The sequence below is a fragment of the Lacerta agilis genome, chromosome 12, assembly GCF_009819535.1.
Source record: "Lacerta agilis isolate rLacAgi1 chromosome 12, rLacAgi1.pri, whole genome shotgun sequence".
In the NCBI taxonomy this organism is placed as follows: Eukaryota; Metazoa; Chordata; class Lepidosauria; order Squamata; family Lacertidae; genus Lacerta; species Lacerta agilis.
In genome coordinates this window covers 6,787,060-6,806,011 of record NC_046323.1, presented here as the reverse complement: position 1 = coordinate 6,806,011, position 18,952 = coordinate 6,787,060, and the positions used below count along the sequence as shown (strand labels likewise).

Here is an 18,952-nt window from a genome sequence, read left to right as displayed (position 1 = left end):
ATAGCACGCGAGCCAGAATTCCGAACAGAATTTTCAAATATATCCATAATTTGAACGAGACATCAAGAGGTCAAAAAAAGTTTAATATATTGAGCATTTTTTGATCAAATATTGTTGGTGTTAGTATTAGGGGGTGAAGTTGATTAAGTCCTCATGGGATATATATATATATATATATATATATATATATATATATATATATATATATATATATATATATATATATATATATATATATATATATATATATATATATATATATAAAACTTCTGAAGTTGAGCCATGCCAGCAGCACTGTGAAATGTTAATAGGCCAATTTAATGCATAACCTTGATGAAGAGGGCAATTTTTTTCTTGAATTGTGTCTCCATTTATTTTTTTATTTATTTTATAAGGGCCTCCCCTTTGATTACACACACACACACACACACACACACACACATATATATATGCTGGCATCTGCTTTACTGTAGACAAGTTTATATGGGCAAGTTGAGAAATTGGTCAGCCAGAAAAGTATATACAAAAAAGTTATAAATGGCAAGTAAATTTTGATTGGCTTAAAAAAAGGCCCAAATAGGCTGCCTGTTTCACTGTCTCTTTGATCTTTGTATTGCTGACAATCTTCCCCTCATAGATTACTCTTGAGAAACATTTTCAAACCATTTTTTCATTTAAACGCTTTTGCAACTTAAGGTAAAACAAAGGAAATTCAATGAGTAGACAACTAAATTCCTTTTGTTTGGATTGATGGAGACTGTGCAACAACCATCATAGCTAGAGCAAAGTCAGATGTTACGCTTTCTTGTTATAAAAGCTGCCTTATGACTGAAACAGAGAAAAAGAAAAGCCTGGGCCAAGGAATGGACATCTTCATTGTTCTTGTGAAATTGTACAGAAGTTTCAAGCTGTAGAGCTATTCATGTAAATTGCAGGAGAAAAACGTCGGAGATAATTGTTTACAAAGCAGTAATTCCTAAATGTTAATTTGGGGCAAATTAAAAGCAGTGATCCCTTACATATTTACTTCACAAATATTGGGAAAGTCATTGCCTAGTTGTACAGCAGGGCTTTGTTTTAAATTACATTGTAAAACTCTCTGGATAACTATTCTGAACACTGGTATACAGTATAAATAAGATAAAAATCACCAGGTGCAAGTCTTAATCCCCTGGGCTGAGGCACATCACATGTATTGGACATGGGTGTGAGCCAGTGTGGTGTAGTAGGTTAAGAGCGGTAGACTCGTAATCTGGTGAACCGGGTTCGTGTCTCCACTCCTCCACATGCAGCTGGTGGGTGACCTTGGGCTAGTCACCCTTCTTTGAAGTCTCTCAGCCCCACTCACCTCACAGAGTGTTTGTTGTGGGGGAGGAAGGGAGAATGTTAGCCGCTTTGAGACTCCTTCGGGTAGTGAAAAGCGGGATATCAAATCCAAACTCTTCTTCTTCTTCTTCATCTGACACCTCAAGGTACCCAGCTCTCCTCTTGAGCTTAACCATGATATCAAATTTTAAGAGGAAGGAGAAGAAAAATGCAGGAACATTGGGTTGTATCCAATTTAGTTTAACTTAGAGTTGACTCACTGAAATTAATGGGCCTAAGTTAGTCATGTCCATTAATTCCAATGGGTCTTCTCTGCATATGATTAACATTGTATAAAACTAAATGTAAGAGAAATCACAATGAAAGTTAGACACAATTCTTTGTTTGAAGTTCAAATATCAAATTGATTCACTAGATAACCCTAAGCAAGACACTGTTTCTCGGCCAAACAACTGTGACCTACCTTGTAGGGGTGTTGTAAAAGATTATTGACATCATGTACGTGAAACACTCATGAATACTAAACAGCAGAATTACAATACTTGGAAGCAACTGTGTTCACATGCTGTATAATTCATTTACATGAGTAATTCTGGCACATTTACAACTTTGGGATTAATTTTGCTCTGATTTTTATGAGTTGGAGACTTCCTTCCCCTTTAGCGCAATTTGCTGAGACTCTACCTCACTATTTGGCTTGAGTACATACAATATTTGGACATGGAGCTCTTAAGTTCTTTATTTTATTTGGAAGTAATAGCTTTTCGTAATGCTTATCAAGATTTCTTTGTTGCAAAAGTATATATTTACTTCTGCAGTAATTTGTGAATACAGTGGGAACATGCACACTTCTTTATGAAGCATCTGTGAAAGCAAACAGTGCTCATGTTCATCTAGTAGTTTTAATGGGATTCTTGTTACTTTTATTGTTAGGGAAAAGCAAGATATAAATTTTAGTATAAGTAATTAGGTTTATTCAAATTCCTATCTCATGGACACCTGGATATTTACAATGCTGTTAAATTAATATTTAATATTTGCCAAACAGAGGTATAATCTTTTAAATAAACAAACATACATACATACATACATACATACTGTGTTAGTTGCTGGTTTACAGTCAAATACTCCCGTAGGGCCATTGAGCAAATCAGTTTTGTTGGGGCCATCTTAATTGTTCCTCCTTACCTGTAGAACAGGGGTTAGCAACCTAAGGCCCATGGGCCGGAAGTGGCCCACAGAGGTCGTTTGACTGGCCCACGAGCCACCCCTGAACTGAGCCGCCCGCTAACATGCTGCACTAAACCGGCGCAGCATGGCATGGGGACTCACTTCTGCGGTGCCGGAAATTGCGTCTGTGCAGGTGCCGACGCCAAAAATCACAGGCGCGCATGATCTGGCCCACGGAGGGATCACCGCAGGACCGATCCGGCCCAGGCAAGATAAACCTTGCTGACCCTTGCTGTAGAAGTTAGAAAGAGCTGCAGCTTCAAGCTTAACCAGTTAACAATCCATCCACGACAAAGGAAATGCTCATGGCTGGCCCATTCATTGACAGCTCCTAGCCGCTCAATTTTATTTTCTGTAAAAATGTGTACCCTGCTCTTTTGGTGTCTATGCACCACTGAGGGAGACTGGCAACAGTTAAAACCAACCATAAAATAATATGCAATTCCAAAAGACAAACAAGCAATATAATAAAAATAGACAAATGTGCCCCCCCCAGCACTGAGAAGCTTACCAACTTCTACCAAGGACAGTTAAGGTAGAAAGGTAGTAAAATGAAACAAACAAACTCTGTATCTCCACTAGAGGGTAGTATGGTTTTAAGAGCTCAGCCAAAAGAATTAACATACTACTAGTACAGGTTTTAAGAGTTCAGCCAACACACACCAACTGGCAAAATAGCTAGCAGCTAACTGCCTGGTCTGATCTCATTGGGTTACAAGCTAAGGAAAGCAAAATAACCTGATATTGCAGGGGGTTGGACTAGATGACCCTTGTGGTCCCTTCCAACACTCCAATTCTTTGATATCATTGTGTCGCACCATTCTCTCACCCAGAAATGCACTCTCTCATTGTTCATGTCCAGTTTTAGTTCCAAGATAGAACATAAAAATCAATCGACCATGCACAGCAGTAGTCCTAATAACACCACAAATTTCCTGCACACGCCACAGAACAACCCTAAAGAGTGTTGCCATTGGGGACTATCTTGGGCTAAGTAATACTCGTCGCCACCACACAGCCAACAAACATAGCAGATGGGGACTGAGCAGCTGACACCATTTGCAGGCGAAGAAAATAATTGCAACCCAGATGCAGGTGCTCCATCTAAAATGGGCAGACAGAAATGAAAGCAGGACTTAAGGAGGCAGATCTTTTTGAATTCATCTCTTCTATAGCTGCTGTCCAGCTACTCCCTTGGGGGCAAGGAACTTTCCTTGAGGTGTTCCCCAAGTTAGAAATAGGAATGGAGAAGCTAACCCTACTTCCTGGCGAGAGAAACAGCCCTACTCCATATACGGGCTGGATTTGCTGGCTGCTAGTGGGCAGATTGAACCAAAATGGGTGGGGGGCTCAAGATGGAGTTCCATAGTCTATAACCTTCCTGTAAGATAAACAACAGTAGGTTTAGTGTTTAGATTTTACCTCATAGCCATGTCTAGGAAGTGGAACCAGAACAAGAACATTTTCAATGATTAAAGTCCCACTTCCCTTAGTTCTCTTTCCGATTGCGTTTTTCCACTGATGTCCTGAGTATATGAATGGGATAAAATATTCTGCCAGTTTTATAAAAAGAAAAGAGCTGGCGTTTTGCTTCAGTACACCTTAAATTTCCTTTTCAAAATCTTTGCATGCCAGTAGCCATGCTTGTGCTATAAACATCAGTGAACTGATGAAATGCCAAAAATATATAGAGTTTTGTATAAACCAATATGTGTATAAAGAGACTTAGTGAAAATGTTATGATAAACAGGGTTAATTCTTTCTGTGCAGAAGAAATTGAGATGATAACCTAATTTACAAATAAATGACATGCTGTGGAAATTACTCCAGAGGGGATACTGTTTACACAGGGATTACCATCAGAGGTGGTATTTAAAATGAGTGTTTACAATTTGTTAAAGCCTATTATGCATAATGCACTGAAGATCAATCTTGGGGATACCATACTATATTGTATACATCTAGACAATGCAGGTTCTCTTGTATGTTGATTGTACTAATAGATTAATCACAGTACCATATGGATTTTAAATTCTATCTCACTTGTAAGAAGATGGCAAATAATAACTCAAAACACTATCTGGCTTATGTTTTTGGAAAGCAAAGTTCATCAGGTTCTTCTAAAGAAAACTCAGAGTTAGCCAAATGTAATGTTAGTGGTGAGTGCTTGAGAATAGTAAAAGTATACCTAACAGAAGTTTGTAATTCTTGCAGGTAATAGCTCTAGCAGATGCAGCTGGAAAAAATGAAGCCAATATGTTCCAGGCGTTCACAAAGTTAAAAAGTGCCACCCAGCTGGTAATTCTGCTGATTAGCCTGTGGCAGAAACTGAGTGCTGACCAAGTTTCTATTCTACAAGCTACATTTTTGCCATTAACACAGGATACTCAAGAGCTGGTAAGAATCTACTAGGTTTTGTACAAATGTGGACAAGTATTAAATCTATAATTATCATGGGTTTCCCAGCCTTCTTCTGTTAACAGTTTTATTTTTTCTTTCAACTAACCTTTTTGCTTTTGTTTTGATTTGAGGTGGGGAGTGGCAGGGGAAAAGACATATTTTCAAGTGTCTTACTGATCCATACTAAATATATTTCTACTATATTTTTAGCGTACGAATTAGTCGTTCCAGCTGGAATTTTTCTTTGGGTTAAGTGTATCTGTATCAGGGTGGCCCTGTCATTATGTAAACTGCAATGGACTGCTTCATGCAATAGATATGGGCTGCTGTTAAAGAGCAGAACATTCTCATTCACTTTAGCTATTTGGAGAGGGTGCCATTTGAAATTTCATCCTGATGCATCCAAATGTTTTGAGTCAACTTTGACATATCAAACAATTTCCTAAAGATGTCTGTTCTGTCCCGTGAGTACCAAAGTCAGTTCCTTCATCTGGAGACAGCACCTCTTTTTGGTAAAAAGACAGGGTCAGCTGTTGAACTCATTGGCAAGGAGGAGCTTCCTGTCTTTTGGATGCAGTATTTATTTCTTGTAGACCTCCCTGGAATTCTACATTCCATCTTTAAGATGGCCTTAACACTTTTCTTTTTCTTTTCTTTTCTAAAAAAATCTTCTTATACTTTCCTTTTTTAAAAAGAAGAGCTGCTTCCCTTACTCTTCTCACTGATCTAATCAGGGTTCAGGAAGGGAATATAGGTAATGAATTATTATTGGTAGGGATTGTCCCTAACCTGGCAAAAAGAAAATGGTCTTCTCTAAGCTCCTGAAGAAGAGCAAATAAGGCAACAGAAGAGCCTCCCTGTGAATGGGGGCAGTTGAAAGAGGGTCTCTGAAGAAAACCAGTGTGCACAGGCAGGTTCATGTGGAAGTAGTTTGGATTGACATCAGCACACAAAGTATTCACAAAGTACTGGTAATTCAGGTCATCATCCTTTGTATCCAAGGAGTGACAGTGTATCCTTACCTGAACATACTCTGATTTAGTTTCAGGTAGGTAACCGTGTTGGTCTGCCATGTTGGTCTGAGGAAGTGGGCATGCACACAAAAGCTCATACCAAGAACAAACCTGGTTGGTCTCTAAGGTGCTACTGGAAGGAATTATTTTATACTCTGATTTAGTCCTTAAACAAGGTGCTGGAGTGTGAGCAGCATTTTAGGATGAGCCAGGAGCCAGGAGTTGGGATTGAAGAGCAGTCAGGATTAAACAGCAATTGAGATCAGAGGGCAAATCAAAAGGCAGGACTTGAGAACAAGCTAGAAGTCAGGGTGAAAGAGCAAGACCCAGAAACACACAATATGCAAGAGCTCAGGCAGGCCTTGTTGCTCAAGCAAATTTCCACTGAGATTGGAAGTCATGTTATATTTCTTGCTGTCTAGGAACAGTCAATGGCCAGCCTGGGTGGGTTAGTCTAGAAGGTTATTCACTGAGAAGCAGTAGTGACATTCCTTGGTCATGTGGCATAGTGATCAGCAGTGTCTGATGAGGTGCAAATAATCAGATAACTGGGGGAGGTAGACTTCAGCATATACAGTAGATTAGTGCTCTTCACTTATTACAAATGCCTCAAACATGGGAGTTATTCTAGATATTGGATATTAATGTCCAGCGAGCATGTTTCATCTTCAGGCTGAAATCAGCAAGGATAGGATGCCTGAAGACAACAAGACCAATAACAGGTTTTTCAGGACCCTGGAGAGAGCCCAGGGAGCAGACCACTTGTTTGAGAGTGCTTCTTCTCAACAGAACCCTTTTATCCCTTGGCCTGACTACATTTCTCAGTCTCCACCTTCTTGATGAGGAGTGTGGAGTCTTGTAGAGAGAATCCTTTGACCTGGAGCCTAAGCACTATTATAATCCCTCAATGAGTTCACATAGACATAGTGCCTGTGCTGGCACACTGATTCTGCAGTTTGTGAAGCAAATATTTATTTATCTATGTAGACTATTATGCCACTTCTCTGGGCAAATGCCCATAGAGCATCTTACAGTCAAAAACTGCAAAAGATAATAAGAACACTAATATAAAAAATTTAAACTTTAAACTACCAAATACATATATTTTTTAACTTAGCTGGTAAAATATAATAATTCGGACCATCAGCTAGCTAACTAGTATCACTCCTGCAAGTGCAACTGCAATGTTGAGATTTGATGCAAATCCAATGAAATTCCATAGCTGTGGGATCGTTTTAGAGAAGACACTCTCCTTCTCTATGTTTCACATGCACCCATAAAAATACGATGCATGAAAAAGCTAATCAGAAATTATGCTAATGTACACACTGTATATCTACCCATAAGCTATGTGCAGAATGTCACAGGATTTACTGTGGTTCATTTGGTTGTAAAAAGTTCAGTTCTTTTGTCCACTGTTGCTCTAGAAGTCAGGTGAATTGGATCTGAAAAAGGCTGCGATTTCTCAGAATGGAATGGTTCTGAATGGTTAAACTTGTAGGTTTTTAAAATAAATCATACAATCTGCTTGACCTTCTCTTAATGTAATGCTTTGAGACGTTTTCTAGTAACAACATGGGGAAATCTGTTTGATGCCTTAAGACAAGAGGTGCAATTTTAGTACTTGCCCTTCTGTGGCCCCTTTACACATATATCCCACAATATGCAATGTCACATTCCAGGACATCATATATAAGTGGTGTTGTGATGTGCTAAACTGAAAACCTGAAATTGGAGCAAAAAAACCCCCCAAAATAATAAAATAACTCCCCCACTTGGATGCTGCAATAATTCCATACAGAAGTTATTATAGTACCACAAAAATCTGAATGTTATTTAAAGAGAAGGGCGTTTCTGGTGTGTAAGGGGATGCTTTTGACATTCCATCAATGTTTTCAGAAAGAGGCTTCTAGCTTGTGTTCACGTTTACCCCATGCAGTTGAGTGGCACTGTGGTCGGAGAGGGGATTCCAGTGATTTGTATTTTACTCTTTATTCAGTTTTACATCATGAGATTGATTGTATGTTGTTGTAGTAGAATTTTATTTGGTGTAGAATGTCTTTTTATAACATTCTGTATGCTTTAAGCTGTAGAGAAGTACAATTATCTTCTACCTAACGCAAATAGCATCCTATCAGATGGATATCTGCTTAAATCAGAAACATGGCTTCTTGTTTTCTGCACACTTATTTGACACATGATTGATTCAGAGTTTAATTTGTATGGTTAAGCATCCTTTATTTGTATGTTTTCATATGCAACAACACAGTTTTGCATTCCTTAGGTAAAGGATTTTAACATATTGGGTGGGTAGGTTGCTGTGAAGCTGGCAAGCGTTCTGTTGTTTATCCAAGCAGGTTAGTGATAGAGAAATCTTTCTTAACACCAAAATAGTTAATTTGTGTCTACAGTAAAATAGTTTATTTGACCTTTGATGCTGTAATTAGATAGGGAAGCTTAGTTTTGAAGCTTAAAGCTGACACAAAGTGGCAAGGGTCTCTAGTCCTATCTGCCCTGCCATCACAGTAGACCTTTAGGAGACAGTAGCCATTTCTTGAGCATAGACAAAGCAATCTTCTCTTTAATACCTTTGACAAAATTTGCCCCATCACTGATCCAGAGACCTTTGGGCAACTTAGATTTTGCTTATAATTTTGTTTGCCTATTTTTAATTTAATGTTTTTGTCTCTTCAAACCATCTTCTTATCTTCAAACTAAATAATGCAAGTTATTGTCTTGGCATTTATATTTTTACCTTCTGTTGCCCTACAGTCAATTTCACTGGGTTGATATAATGTGAAGGGCACTTTTTGAATTCAACTTCCCTGTCATATACATTCTGTGCCGTTTTGCACAGAGCAACATGCGGAAGAAAATGAAGCTCTCTTTTCAACCCAGTAAATGAAAATATTTGCACCAGTAATTTTTATTTTCTATCAGACAGAAACAGAATTAACCACAGTTGGCACTTGTGAACTCTGTCTTTTTTTGTGTTGTTTCCACTAAGACTGGCTGTGGAAACCAAAAGATTTATCAGTTTTTTTCATGGTTTACAGGCTTTAAATGGAGAGGTGCCTAGAGAGCAATTTCACTTACATGGAACACTTCTCATTCACCATCTTTCATAGTTAGCTCACTTGGGCCTAGTGCAAATGTAACATTTCCTGATAGTTTAACCATGGCTGAGAAATTGGTCTAAAATATTTTAGTAAAATAATTGTGTAGCCATTTGGGTATGCATTATTATAATACAATTGGTATTCTACAGTGCGATCTTGCACATGGTTACTCGAAAGTAACATCCATTGAGGCTTACTTCCAGGTAAGCAGGTATTATTATTTTTTTGCTTTAACAAGGTTTATCTTGTGAGTATGAACTCACTGCATTTCCATTCAACTTCATACATCTAATTAAGTAGGCTTCTGCTTATGAAAACTCATGCCAAAGTAAATCAGTAAATTCATGCCAAAATAAGCCAGTTAGCTTCATCTGGGAGATTCCGCTCTTGGCATGACATTTTAGCACAGAACTAGAATAATGGGATCTGCAAACTAGAAATATAATACCAGAAGAGGAAAGGACCATGCTGTGTGGGTTTTGTGCATCCTATTTTTAATTTTTGTTCCTGCATAAAAGCACTCATTTCTTCAGTACAAAGTAAGTGATCTAAGAACTTGGACTGTAGTTGCTGAAATGGTTAGGCATATGCCTCTTCCTAGTAGAACTTACTAAATTCTTAAACTCAGTACTTACAAAATGTATGTGACAGCCTCCACCCTGAGTCCTGTGCCGCTGGAATCCAGTGACAAGAGAGTGTAACCCCCTGTATGTATGCCTGCCCTTTCCCTGCTTAATAACTTGCTGCCACCAGATAATGGGGTATTTTTTCTACAAAGCTGCCCTCTTTCAATCAGCCTAAAACTTCCATGGGTAGACCATAACAGGTTTATGAAATCAAGTCTAAAGTTTGTTGTTGTTTAGTTGTGTCCGACTCTTTGTGACCCCATGGACCAGAGCACGTCAGACACTCCTGTCTTCCACTGACTCCCGCAGTTTGGTCAGACTCATGTTGGTAGCTTCGAGAACACTGTCCAACCATCTCATCCTCTGTCGTCCCCCTAATCTTTATCTTAAAGTTCTCTGACCCAAAGCTCCAAATGGGACCCAACCAGGGAAGCTGTTACATACTGCCTTTTAAAAACATGTCCCAAAACTGATACTTTCAGGGGGTGGGGGTGCTAATGTTTTTTCTGCACTGATGACAACAATGTTAGCTCATGTATTAAACCTTTTTTTTTCATGATATGGGTACATTATTTTACAGTGGCTTCTACCCCCTGCACACACCAGCATTTAATAAATTATAGAAATATAATTCATTAACACCGCAAAGCTGTTAATATTGTGGCATCAGGTTAAGAGCACATATCTGGGGGAGACGTTCAGACTGTGGGATCAGTTTCAGTTGCTGGTCCCTGATGATGTGGATAAGACACTTATTGGGATCAGGCTTACCACATGCCCTCTTCACCCTTGCCCATCCTGGCTGATTAAATTTAGCAGGAGGGATTAAGGGAGTGGTTAATGCCTTGTTACAGGAGGGAGAAATGCCCATTGCATTAATGGAGGCTGTGGTGCACTCACTTTTGAAAATGTTGATGAATATGGTATTTCATGAAACAGGACATATAGGTTGGGAACTAACCCCATGTGCTAGGAAGCATGGGTTTGTTTGTTTTTGCCAGTTTCCTCTTCTGTTAGCGTCCTCTGCAGTCTGTCTCTTGGCCTATAGGAGCTGATATTTGGGGGCATCATGGATTGCAGTCCAAGGCGGGACAAAAAAAACCCTGTGTGTCCATTGCTTCTCATCCTAAGTCCTTATCAAGCACCCTTCATGTTTCTCACAAAGAATGTTTAGAGGGAATCCTGTGCTAGCCTGTAGGAGCTAAACAGAGGTCAGCAAACTTTTTCAGCAGGGGGCCAGTCCACTGTCCCTCAGACCTTGTGGGGGGCCGGACTATATTTTGAAGGGGGGGAAAAGAACGGATTCCTGTGTCCCACAAATAACCCAGAGATGCATTTTAAATAAAAGCACACATTCTACTCATGTAAAAACACTAGGCAGGCCCCACAAATAACCCAGAGGTGCATTTTAAATAAAAGGACATATTCTACTCATGTAAAAACACGCTGATACCCGGACTGTCCGCGGGCCACATTTAGAAAGCGATTGGGCCGGATCCCACCCCCGGGCCTTAGTTTGCCTACCCATGAACTAAACCAACAATTAGGCTTGTGACACTTAAATACTTACCGGTAATTAATTTATTACGGCATGAATTGCCATGGGGGGGGGGGCGTTATTATTATTAAATGGTCATGAAATGTAGGAAGGGCAGCTTGTGAAAGTTCCGTTAAACCTTGAATGTTTGCAAAATAAGCATAGTAATCATTCATAATAGCAGTCATTGGTGATAATACACCCATCTCAGATTTGTTGTGTTAATCCTGAATAGCTGTAGTGGCACAGGAAATTGTTGTCTCTCTTCAAACCCAAACAGTCAAAATCTTGTTGATCCTAATTCAGCAATTTCATGCTGCAGTCTCTCTGTGAAGGAATTTCAAATATGTGTGAAATGTGTATGGAACTCAGTTCATGTCCAGGGAACCAACTAGCAGTTTCCAGTGGCTCGTGGTGTAAGACGTATATGTGTTTGGTCTCATTCACACATGCTAATTTCTTAAAAATAGGAAAGATAGAACACAACCATTTCAAAACTGCATTTTGTTGACATTTAAGGAGCTATTTTGTGTGGAAAGAAAACGAGTATGAAGAACTGAAAAGTTACTATACCAGAAAAACTGGAAAACCAAACCTATTTAATCTATTATTGTTAAGTACTTTCACTTTTAACATTAACTATCCTGTATATTTAGTTCATTTATTTATATTTAGAGTCCTTAGTTTTTTCTTGCTGCTTGTTTTCATTTTACAAATAAGTTTAGTAAATTGTTTAAGCCCATTTCAGCATCATAATTTAAACCTCCCCCCTTTTTTTGCTTAATCTTCTTAGTGCATTCTTTACCAGAGTAAAGTACATGTTTTTTCCTTTAATTTAGAAATACTTTTCTCTTTCAGGGCTGGGAAGAAACTGTGGATGCTTCTGTCTCTCACTTGTTGAAAACGTGTTTGTCCAAGAGTTCGAAAGACCACGCACTGACACTTACCAATCAGTTGTGTATCCCCAAGGACACTAATAAACTGAAGAAACACATAACCTTGCTCTACGATAGATTGGCCAAAGGGGGTCGGATGTCTCTAAATACAGACTTTGACTCTCAGCAGACGATGATTCCAGCAGGTAAGCAATTTGATATATATTTGTGTGCATCCTAGTTCAGAAATAAAGGAATGTAGCTTTGGTTAGGTTTGCTGTTTAAGTTTCCTATTAAAATTGTCATAGTCAAGAGAAATGACTTTCCTCTCCCCCTCAGAAATTCCAGTGCAACCACTGAATAAATATGCTAGTGCAATTTTGATGCCAAATATTTTTAGAATGGTATGTATTTCTTTGCTGTAGCATTAAATATGATCCATTATGTTTTCCTTCTAACCAATAAAAAGTGGATTAGAGAATAAAACCATTTTCGGCTAACGTTTGTCTAAACTCGATCACTGGCTGCCATATTTCAGGAACATAAATAGACTAATACAGAAGTTAATGTACCCCAGATGATCATTTTGTACTGCCTTCAAGCTAACCACTAAGTTCAGTTGAAAGGTGCACAAAGACATGCATTTCTTCTTTTAGGCGTTCCATATATGCACCCAACTGGGGTTTTGGAGCCTCTTATAATGATCTCCCTGAAATGTTTTCTTCCTGAAACTGTTTTCTGCCTTAAGAGAGCAAATGCAAGGAATCTATTCACATTACTTTTCTTTAATGTCTTCCCAAACCTTCATTGTTTTACTTATCTGATACAATATGCAAGCACATCTAGTAGGGGCTGGGGGGGGGGGAGAGAGAGTGATTCACAGCTTGATATGTAAACTTTAGTGGAACTGCACTAAGGTTAGATTCCTAAAATAGGCTAGGGAAGTTTTCCCTTGTTGATTCTTCTAAACTTCTCACCAGGTTTTGATATTGTGGTCTACAGCAATGTATTCCGCTGTCTTGAACAATGGATGGAGGGATAAGGGTTAGCCCCCCACTTCCTTTCAAAGCGAACTCAGAAAGTAGCCTTAGGAGATCAACATGTGTTCATTGCTGATTGATAGTGTGGCTGATACTTTTCAGTATCTTTATGAAACCACGGAGAGAAACCATCAAGGGCACTGTGTTATCAGTATACCGATGATGCCCAGCTCAGTTAGATTAGAGTTAGATTGCTGTAGTTTAAGTGTGTTTCAGCAGGCTCATATGAATTTCTGCATGGTGAAAGTAACATAAATGGGGAACCCCAATGTTCTTGGAGATATGAGCTTGCTCATTTTTAATGGCGTTACTGAGGTACTTGATTCAGCTGGTGCCATAACCATTCCCCAGTTCCTTTTCTCCTTTATTTTCGCTCTTTTAAGCACAACAGAAAAAGCAATACAATATAATAGCTGTCATTAATAGAAGACACACTTACCCTTAATTAAGACTGCCTTAATTATCCTGTGATGGAAAACATGAACTGTTGTACCTTGAGTTATTTAATATATCCAAAATAGCATGAACATTCTTTCTCCCTCAACCTTGGACTGAGCCTAGTTTACCATTACTCTTAGGAGACCTCTTCTCTCAGGAAAACAGTCTTTTAAGCTTGCATTTCCAAGAGACCACTTTATTTATTCTTCCTGGATCTGCTCCTTACTTGTGGTTTTCCAAGCTTTGTTCAGTCTGTTTGACTTTTGTAGCATCTTCACAAGATTGCTCCAACCCCAGCAAGCTCTCTCCCTTGTTTCCCTTGCATTTTTGTTAGTCTCTTCAGGTTAGTAAGGAGCTAGTGGTGTGCAAGAATTGCAAAATTCAGTTTGGACCCTGATTTGGTGCTTTAAAAACAGCCTGATTCGATCAGAAGTGCTTCTGAGATTTCATTCCCTTCCTGCCCTGGAACCATCTTTAACTTTTTTTTTTTTTTTTTTGAAATAATTAAATGAAATTAGCAAGCATGCTAGCCCTTTATCCTCCGAGGAGGATAAATGCTGCCAAATTTTATAAGAAAGTTGCAGTCATTTCTCTGCAAGGGCAGGATCTATAGTTTTGGGGTGGTTAAAAAGGGATCAATTTGTATGGTGAGTTTATGTGAAAAGAGCATATACACATCATAGAGATGCCCTTAGGTAAGACGGATGCCAAATTTCAGAAGGATTGATGCTGTTTTGTTTTTTTTGTTCTAAGTGCTTTTAAAGTTGATTTTGGAGGAAAGAACTAAAAGAAATCATGTTGTTCCTAATGAATCCCTTCACCGGTTAGGGTGATGTTGGACTGGCCTGTCCCAAACCCCTGCTTTTAAGGAAGTAGATCAGTTGTAGCTGGGAAGAGCACCTTTGCAGTCATTTCCCCCCAACCTTTGAAGGATCTTTGCAAGAAAGTGCCTCAGTGCACACACACACTTCCAGGGGGAAAATGCCTTTAGTTTAAAATAGTGTGTGCAACCACTCGTTGCTTTAATATTGCTGTTTGTGTGTTTAAATTTTAATTGACCTTATGGTTGGGTTGTTTCCTATTTAGGATTCTGTAAGTCACCTTGACTAAAGGATGAAGTGAGAGTAATATTAAATGCAAACGTTTAAAGGTAGCAAGAACAACACTGCAAATCATGTTTGTTTTGGTATGTGTGGAAAAGTACACACACACACACACACACACACACACACTTCCCATTCACAATCCAAAACATTACATATATATAAATTTTATTTAATAGGCTTTTAATCTTTTAGTCAGTTTTAGACGGCATTGCGAATATAAATAAACTCTGACATTGACTAAGTTGCTATGTAGTTACTTATTTCTCACATAATGCTTTAGGGCCATGACCTTATGGATTCACTCATCACAGTGGCAGAACCTGATTAATGTTATTATTTTTTTACTTTATTGCCCATTTCATGCACTATGTTTTCCTAGTATGTGGCTATTATACCCTGCAAGAGGGCAGCTAAATCCAAAATAAACTGACCTGGACATAGCTGACAGAGGTCAGTTTGGGGTTTTTTGTTTTTGTTTTTTGGAGAGGGGGAAGAAGCACGATAGTCTTAATTAGACTTAAGATAAGCTCAAGAGGGTTTCGTCTTGTTTCTTCAATAGAAGCAACACCACTTCCCCATACCAGAAAGTAAACTACTTTTAAAACTGAAGAGCGTTTCAAAAGTAGTTTGTGATTTGGAATTGGAAGGTGGAGGTGGATAAAGTGGGGGGAAGTATCAAACATTTTACTGGGCTAACACAAGCCCCTTAAATGAGTCTTATGAGCTATTTGGATCCCATCCAATGTCATTTAGTACTTGTGGTGTCTTTCCTAGTTCAAGTGGGCATGGGTAATGTAGATATCAGTGTTAAGGTTCTATATATGTAAGTAAGTATGAACTTACTGGAAGAAAAGTGTTATTAAATTGCAGTGTGCCTTCTGGGTAAATGGACAGTATACGTGAAATAAAGTTTCCATTATACTCTTTGCTCAGTTCCATTCAGTTTTCTTAGTCATGCTGGGAGTGGCTTTCAAAAATTACTTTTGCAATGTAGTTTATGACACTTTGAAGGCCAGTTTAGTATAATTAGTAGGAGAGGAGTGAAAGATGTTCAGGAGCCATTCTATGAATGTAATGATAAAGATCTACAAGTCACATCAAAATGTGTTTTATACTGTGTTGCCTTTGGCATCATCTTAAACAGCTGGCTTAGGACGGAAGTAAAGGGGTTTGAGGAACTCCGCCAATCATTAGTATGGGTCAAGACTGTATAGGCTTTGCTGAAACGTGGTTTAGACCACCCTGATGACTCCTTGTGGGTGGGCAAAACTTTTTTTAAGGTTAAGTTCTGTGAATGAATTCTATAAGTATTTTTAGCAGTATATTTTGGTCGCTTCTTTTTATATTTTGTAAGCTGCATGCAGTATATGGCAGCTTTTAGATGTGTTTTGATAGCTGCTTTTTGCAAACATAATTGGGAGGCTTTCCAAGTTTTGACACGGAATCGCGTGGGTCACGTGACTCACACGGGAGCATGGCCTGGAAGATGCACATCCTGGGTTTGCTCTGGAGGGTTTTGTGGTACCATTCACATTTTTTAAAACTACCACAGAGATATTGACATTTTCAAAAGTTGAGGGTCCATGGCTTGGCAGTACTTAGCTAATTGGGAGCCAGTGTCATAAATCATTGCTTGAAATTCTTCTCCTAAGAATAGAATAGAATTTTAGAATAGAATTTTATTTACGGCCATAGGCCCATACAAGTAAAAAAAAAACACATAGATAACAACTTGTGCAAGTGGGAACAACAGCCGCTAAAACACCACAATACAATAAAATACAATAAAATAGAATGGCATACTACGCCTTAGTTAGCTTGTAGTGCTCCTTGGCGTCGCTTTTGGGTAAGGACAGCGACCAGGAACCTTGCCACTTTCAGGGTCGTATGAGTATCCTTATCCTGCAAGATTTGGGCGAGGTGGAATTCTGGTGGGGTGCCCTCTAGTTTCTGTATGATTGATCCCAACAAATTTGCCCGTGGCACATTGAACAAGGGGCAAGTGAACATAATGTGCTGGAGAGACTCCAGTGTCTCCTTATCACATTCGCACATGGCGGAGGCTTGGCCCTTTGAAAATCTATGTCTCAGGACGTTGCAGGGAAAAACGTTGAACCTCGCTTTGGTGAAGGCCAGTCTATGGACAACAGTCGAAAGGGAGGAGAGGTATGATGGAACGCAGTAAGTTAAAGTGATACCGATGTTCTGGGGCGAACAAACACCTCCCCCCAGCATATAATTTCGCTGTAGATCGATGTCATCCAGTCTTTGAGCAGTAATTTGATCTAATTTTAGGGAATCTGAAGGAGAGCTTCTCCTAAGAATATTTGCAATGTGCTCCAGTGGGTGTTATTTATAGATTTTCTCACTATAGCCATATTATCTTAAATAAATAAATAAAGGTATTGACCTATCAAATTTTAAATCCTAGAAGAAGCATATTTGAACACATGTTCAAAGACTAACATATAAAACCAATCCATTGATCATTAGTATATGGAAGTTTATGAATGAGGCTTTCACTGAAACAGTTATTAGATTAGAATCCTGCTGAACTGAGTAATTCATTTACAAACATACATTGAATCCTTCAGACAGTGAAATTCTATTTAAAAATGTATTGACCTGGATTTTTCTGTCATCCAAAACATAATTCTGCATTCAGCTTCCTGTTACTCTACGACTGACCTTTCCTCATATTTTCTTGTAATTAATGCAACTAATCTTATATTTATTTGCTTTTTAAGGCTTCTAATGTGTTGCAGTTTTTTTTTACACCGCTTCTGTTATCTCACTGTATAAGGAAAACAAGGGCTGGTGTTAAGAACTCAAAAAATCCTGAAAAATCCTAATTTCTATTACCTTGTGAAGTAGGTATAATGTGAGAATTGGGTGTGAGTGCTAGTCTCTGAATTTGTAGCAGAGGGGAAATTTGAACCCCAGCGCTCCCAGGTTCATGTCTAGCATTTTGTCCACTAGGTTTAAAAAGCTGTTTACAAGCTCAGTAAACAAATACATTGATAATATATGTACATATTTGTCAGGTCTGTGTTGGGTCGCTCACGAGTAAGCAGGCATGAGTCCGAACTGTCTTTTAACAGTTTTATTGTGCAAACTATTTATAGTGCAGAGTGCTGAAAAACATGACCGTATCAGTCGCTAGCAGAATCCAGGAGTGGCCCCTTCCGGCTGGGACCCCAACATAAGAGTTTCGGTATCTGAAATCTCTGCCTCCCGTCCTTGCGTTTCACCCCTCTGCGCACTTGGGGCGACGGAAATGGCGTGTCTCCCTCCTCGCCTGCTGAGCGAGGGGGGTGCAGGGTTTCTCCAACTTCCCCAAAGCCTTTGCTTTCAAGCCCCTGAGCTGCATGCCCCTCCCCACTAGAGATGTTGCTTCTTCCTCTGCTGGAAGAGGAGGTGCTGCTGGTCAGGTAGGGCCGGGGCTTTCTGTAGCATCCCAAGAGCCCTTCCACCACCCCGCACTGAGTCGGGGACAGTTCCCTGACAATATTGATTATATGTACATGAAAAGCCACAGTTGTAAATATATTGTGCATTTCTAAACATGCTTTTTTCTATTAAATATAGTATTTTATATTGGCAAACAAACATTAACATTTCACTGAACATATAAAATATATTGTAGCTTGAACATCCAGAGCAGCTTTTGTAGCTGGAGTCAGTCAGGGCTCTACCCTCCTAGGCCAGGTGGAAAAAAGCCAGCTAGAGTTTCAGGATCAGGCCTTGCACCTGCAGCAGGAGCCAATATCTACAGATCAAAATCTGGCATAAGTCTTGCAAAAACAACCAGAGCAGCCTTCGTAGCTGGAGACCATTGAGGACCTGAAGGCCCAGGCCAGGTGGAAATAGTCTAGGTCTTGCTCTACTCACAGCTAAATGTTCTCTAAATAGCTATGGCTACTTTTTTGCCTCCTGGGCCAGGAAGAAATAAGCCAGACAATGTGTGAATTGGATATACACACTAGTTGAATGACCAGGTCAAATATTTACATTATCCAAAGTGCTAAAGAAAATTATCGCAATCTGAATCCGTCTCTCCTGTCATAACACCTTTTTTAACAGATACAATTAATTAATCTTATAATTCATAGATCAGACTAGAAACTTTAATTTTTAAGATGGAAGGGTTTTTATTTATTCATTTCAGAACTTTCTTCATCCAGTGTTCTCGAAGTTTCAGTGCCATATTGAAAACTTTAGCATAATTTTTCTGAGGGCACC

At 39.0% G+C, this 18,952-nt stretch overlaps 1 protein-coding gene across 1 annotated transcript in view; it reads left to right on the top strand.

The window, feature by feature from the left end:
• BBS9 (Bardet-Biedl syndrome 9) overlaps positions 1–18,952 on the top strand; it is a 210,151-nt gene that overhangs the window by 79,233 nt on the left and 111,966 nt on the right. Inside the window, exons 19-20 of the mRNA XM_033165417.1 lie at positions 4,771–4,953; positions 12,110–12,332. Of these exons, the coding sequence (XP_033021308.1) occupies positions 4,771–4,953; positions 12,110–12,332 (406 nt within the window). The remainder of the gene's footprint in view (positions 1–4,770; positions 4,954–12,109; positions 12,333–18,952) is intronic.